This window comes from Gavialis gangeticus, unplaced genomic scaffold (genome assembly GCF_001723915.1).
Source record: "Gavialis gangeticus isolate Ggan-Ray unplaced genomic scaffold, GavGan_comp1, whole genome shotgun sequence".
Lineage (NCBI taxonomy): Eukaryota > Metazoa > Chordata > Crocodylia > Gavialidae > Gavialis > Gavialis gangeticus.
In genome coordinates, this window is record NW_017729024.1 from 61805065 (window position 1) to 61811064 (window position 6000).

The 6000-nt window shown below is 40.0% G+C and overlaps 1 protein-coding gene across 2 annotated transcripts in view; it reads left to right on the plus strand.

Annotated features, from left to right (window-relative positions):
- The window catches only part of TDRD7 (tudor domain containing 7), a 96232-nt gene that overhangs the window by 60030 nt on the left and 30202 nt on the right, over positions 1 to 6000 (plus strand). For both annotated transcript variants that reach the window (XM_019517168.1, XM_019517169.1), the window contains exons 8-10: positions 273 to 384; positions 2427 to 2629; positions 2758 to 2892. In XM_019517168.1, the coding sequence (XP_019372713.1) occupies positions 273 to 384; positions 2427 to 2629; positions 2758 to 2892 (450 nt within the window). The remainder of the gene's footprint in view (positions 1 to 272; positions 385 to 2426; positions 2630 to 2757; positions 2893 to 6000) is intronic.

Genomic DNA, 6000 nt, shown 5'->3' on the forward strand with positions numbered 1-6000 from the left:
GGTGCAACTTTTGCATAGCTTTTAAATACTGTTGCTCCAGTGAAAGGTCAACAAGCCTGACAGTAGTGCTTTCAAGAAAGTTTGAAGGCAACCCTCGTTTATATTACATTGCCCTGAAGAATTTGTCTATAATACTATTGCAAATCGGATATCTTGTTGGTGAAACACATTTTTATTTAACAGCTGACAGGGGATGCAATACCACTGAGAATATACTTGGAGCAATCTTTAAAACTAGAAGAATAATTTTGTATTTCCCTTTCAATTATTAGGTATGCTATGTCGATTATGGTTTCAGTGAGTTTATTGAAAACAACAAAGTATACAAACTAGACAAGCAGTTCCATTCACTTCCATTCCAAGCTGCAAAATGTAAATTAGCAGGTAAGAGAATTGTTAAATAGCTAGTACCATGATTTTGCATGGCCCTGAACAGAGGTGGGTGGACAAATTTAATAATTCTTATCCTCCACTCCCTCTTACTACACTTGCCTCTTGCACATTATTCATATTACTGGTTTTGTAGACCCACAATTTTGGACCCTCGTTATGCTGAGCACTGTACCAAGGTAATTGTCTCTGCCTCCCAAGGTTTAAGATGAGACGGAACATAGGGAAATTTTCTTGCTTTACACATGGGGAGTTGAAGCTTAAAGAAACTAAATGCCAGATTTGATTAAAGGTATTAAATCATCTAAAGATCTAGATGGGCATTTGATGGAATGTTAAGGATAGATGTGTTTGTATCCTATTCACTTTAATGTAAGTTGAGCACCTAACCTCTTTAGCCCCTTCTGTAAATCCCACTACTGTCTTAACTACATCTTCAGGCTGCTTAAATACTCTTGTAAGTCAGGCCTGAGGTGGTTTGTCCTGTCATATGTGGCAGAGCTAGGAACTGAACCCAGATACAGGTCCTAGCCCAGTGCCTTTTAAGCACGGCTTTAATTACATTGAAAGCCTTTCTGGACAGGAACTATATTGTTTTGTGTTCAGTGCTTGGTAAAAGGGACTTCAATCCTGACTAATGTCTTTGGGTCTTACTGGAATATTAAGAACTCTGTGGTGAGAGATTAAACATCAAATGATCTTTGTATAGGTGAGTATTAGGGCTGTGTGAAGCTTTAGTCACTGATTTGATTCGATGGAGAGTTGGGGTGATTTGGTGGCCAAATCTCCGAATCCAAATCAATTCAGGAGACCCTTTAATGTCTCCAAATTGAATTGGAACCTTCTGAATCAATTTGGAGAGATTCGGAAAGATTTGGCGATTTTGGACGTGGACATAGACACAGCTTTAAATGTTTTTTCTACAAATCTCAAGGTACCAGGTGGCTTGTGAACATTGCGAAGGTGAGGCGGATGGAGCGTCCTATAGTGACTCCCCAGTGCACTCGGCAGTGACCCAGAAGTGGATCAGAAGCTTCCGGGTCTGCCAGGAAGTGTGCTTGGGGGGTTGGGGGGGGGCCCTGACTCGACAACTACTGTCTCCTAGGTCAGGGTGGTGGGGCACCTGGGGTCCCCCTACAGCCGATCACCAAGCTGGGGGGACCACAGGGTGGCCCCCAGTGCATTCCATGGGGCACTTCTGAGTTTGCTGCCGAGCACGCGCTCCCCCCCCCGTGGGATGCTCCATCCACCCCAGCATCATAGCATTCACGAGCTGCACACGGTGCCTCAAGGTATGTAAAAAAAACATTTTAAAGCTGTGTCTGTGGCTGAATCGCTGATTCTCTAAATCAGCATCGGATCTTCAGATTTGTATTCAGCCTAATCGAATTGGGGACAGTGATATGAATCAACTAATCAAATCACTGTCCCTGATTTGAATCCAAATCAAATAGGGCCCATATCACACACCCCTAGTGAGTATGTAGTTAGGTGGCCTTAGAGATTAAAAATTCTTAAGTCAGTGCTTCAGCAGCCTTGGTAGTTCCAGTATAAGTAACATAAATAACCTGTGCAACTGAGATGAAAGCAAATCCCTGAGGAACATCTAATACAGGAAAAGTCTGGCAGTTGCTGCTTATTCAGCACTGTCCTTTGACTTCAAAATTTCTCCACTCGGCACTTTCACAGTTACCTGCAAGTAATTATTTCCCTTCCTGACTCTAGTGAGTACCTTTTTCATGGGTTTCTTAATACTTAGGATCTCTGTATAAAAAACCTGCTGTGAGTGCACTTGGAAAATATTTTTACATGGATATATTGTATTACTCTCTGAGGTGGGTACTTTTCCCCCTAATTGCCTCTTGTACATTAAAGATAAAACTGTAGCAAAGAATATGTTCCCTTTACTGGGTACCTCCAGTTGCAGTCTCATTTTTGGACCTGATCACATACAGAACATAGGCTTAATTGCTGTAATTCCCTGTGAGACATTTGAAGAAGTGGTGTATAAGAATTATGAGATGTTTATTTTGCAGGACTGGAAGTCTTTTGTGATGATCCTGTCTTAGTGAAAATAGTTGAATCACAAACCTGTGGAAAGATATTTGCTGTGGAAATATTGGAAAAAAGTGAGATTCCTCTTGTTGTGCTGTATGATACATCAGGAGAGGATGATATCAACATAAATGCTACCTGTTTGAAGGCCTTGTTTGACACATCACTTGAACTGCATCTTCAGGTACTGTTGTCCAGTATTTAATTCTTTATTTCACATTTCAGAAGAAAGTTTTATAAGTTTAAATCATGCAATAGAGAATTATAGTACTAGAGGCCTGCTTAACTTATTCCATCAAATCTTTGTTACAGGTAGATGCTCTATATACAAATGTTAAGGTAACCAATGTTTGCTCTGATGGAACCATATATTGTCAACTCCCATCAAAGGGCTTGATCAAATTATGTGAGATCTTACAGAAGTTAGAAGACTACTTACGTTATAAGGTGCGTCTAATATTACGGGGAAGGGGTGGTAAAGTAATACTATGTTTAAGTTTATGCTACTTTTTTCCTTCATTCAGATTTTAATGCTCTACTGAAGTATAAACTTGCATTGGTCTGTCCTAAGATTTTTCTGAAAACGTACTGAAATAAATTTCGGGGCTATTTTATGTCAAATCCTGAATATTTCTTAAAAGGTGTTGGGTAGCAAATATCTACTGTCCCTTTTATCCACTTCCCTTTCCTACTGTAACCTATTTAAATGTAAGACTTTTTGGTATAGTATTAATACCCTTGTATTAAATAGAGACCATTTTCCTCTCTGATCTTTTCTGAAATGACCTTGGTTTCTGTAGTATACTATAATGCATGCTATATTATAGCTACATGTCATCCAGCATACCAAATGCCCTCATGGATATGATGTGGTGAAGCTAGACTAAAACTACACACCAAAATGAATGATCACAGGAAAAAGATTAAAGACAGATGCAGAAACATGCAGGAGAACACTTTTCACAGAATAACCACTTGCCTTTCACTATCTTTGGGCTCAAGGGAAATTTACAGAACAGCTTCAAAAGGCAAGCTTGGAAACAAATTCGCAAACTGGCTGGATACTAAGAAGCAAGGATGGAACACTGATATTGACTTCATAGCATTACTAGAGTCTACCCGATTCCAGATAATTTTTCTTCACGCTACAGGTGATAATGACCTTGTTACCTTTTGAAAGGTCTTGATTTCCATTAATCAAGACATCCTTTCTTCTATGATTTGTCTGCTGTCCCTGGGAATCTCTCTCCTCCAACTTCACAGCCCTGAAATTTGCTTTTAATTTTTTTGAGGTGCCTGCTTTTCCCTCAAATCTGAAGAAGAATAAAAGTACATTTGGAAGTTTGTCTAAGTCTATCCCAGTCATGCAGTTGGTCCAATAAAAGATACCACCCACAAAAATCTGTGCTTTTTGCATATATTTGTGAACAGTCATGGCTACACCATTCTTTCAACACTGCCATTATGATGAGAACATTTATGCTTCTCTTGCAAAGAACTGGTTTTAGGTGGATGGGCTATATCCAGCTGCTGATCAAGACCATCAAGATACTTGTGGTAATTTTTGTTCAGAGAGGACCCTTGTATGTCTTGTTCTTCCCCGAGTAATATAATGTTGAGGGCCTCAAGCTTACATTTCCCCTCTACATGCTTGGCATGCCCAGGTCCTGCATGGTGAATCCAAAAAAGGGGAGGCTGGGGGAAACCTGTACAAGTAAGGAAAGACTCCATTTTTAAACTTCTGCAACCCTGTCAAGGTATAAGCAACCTCAGTGCATGCTTTTTGAAAATACATAAATTCACTTATTTTTGTTAGATCCCTTATGGTCATGGCAGATCCAGAGCTGTAAGTAAATTTCTGAAATCTTGGATTATGTAACCACTTATCCAAGACCATGTTGTACACATGTAGCAGATCTGGCAGACATCATTTTAAAGTAGATTTGGTGGCCGTGGCCACTGAGAACATAATTTGGCCTGAAGAATTTTTGTGAGTACATGCACGCATGTATGCATGAAAGACAAATCCAGGCTTATTTTCAAACTCTTAATTTGAAGAGGTGACACATTTTTAGCTATGAACTTGAGTGCATTTGAGGTGTTAGTGGATTCCATAATTTTAACGCAGTTTTAGAGTAGACCTTTTTAAAGTGTCTTATTCTTTTGAGGTGCTCCCAAACGGTACTACTTGTCAGAAACCCATCCATGGGGAGAGGGGAGGGGGAGATGGGACTCCTGGAGCTTGAGTTTCTCCCTTGGGGCAAGTGGCAGCACAGTGGGAACAGAGAGAGGTTGCTGTGAGAGCTCCCTATCCCTGCACCTCAGTTCTTTTGCCCTTACCATGGACTCTGCGGCTGCAATAATGGATCTATGCTGCCCCTCATGAGGGGATCACATAGCCCCATATTTTTGGATTATGAAAGAAATGATAGTTCCCCCTCTCCATAAAGCAGGTTAGCTTGGAATATTACCTGCCCAAAATTCATTCCTTCCGTAGGCAATCAGTAAGGAAGCAAGCAAAAGATGATTAACGGTAAAAACAGAGCTAGCATAAGAAACCAGTAACTATATGTAGGGATCTACTTAAATTGCAATTTCGCAATTTTCACAGAAAACACAAAAACAGCAATTTTCACAATCACTGCGAAAAACATTTCCTGCTATCTTTATTTAGAATCCCCTCCCCCTATTAAAAAAAAAGAAAAGAAAAGCTTACCAGGATACAAAGAAAGTGCAGAAATCCCTGCAGCCATGGAGCATGTGGTTTGAGAGAGCTACTGAGAGGCTGAGCTAGTGATGTAGACTTGGTGAAAGAGGGTGAAAGGGTTTTGGCACTAACTTTTAAGAAATCAGATGCAATGCTGCAGTCTGAAGATAAGTAAAAAGAAAACCAAGAAAGCTAAATACACTTCAACTCAGGATCATGTAAGGCAGTTCCGCGTAGGAAGGTTGCATGCAGATGGTGGTAAATTGTTTTGTTCATCGTGCAACATGACACTGGATGTGTTGAGGAAAAACAGCATTGATGCTGGAAGAAAAACAGCGTGCCAAATGCTGGCAGTTTCCCATGTGTGAACAAGCTCTGCCAAGATTATCTACCAGTAATAATTGCTTTACATGTTCAGTCTACAACAGCTACATTGGCAGAATATGATTCAGTCTTGATTGTATCAGACAAAGCAACAGAAGCCCAGGATAACTGTTCTCCACATTTTATTTGTAATTGGGACAGACTGACCTGCCTGTTTTTTGGTTTTTTTTAAACAAAGCCAGTTCACCTTGTGTCTGTCAGTGTTTCTGTTGTGGCCCAAGTTGTGGTAAAGGCTGTTGTAAACTATAGCTTGAAGTTTAACAAGAACTCAGCATTTCTCTGTCATAATACAACGTATACTTGCAAGGCTTTCTCTGATGCACCCCACAGAATGATGCCCAACGCAACTTAAGTCACCTGTAATGCACACATTCTTTCTTTAGTAAGTGACATCTGGCGCGCACATTTTCCTAATGTGGATAGCCTGCTTTCCTCTTAAAAAAAAAAAAAAAAAAAAAAAAAAA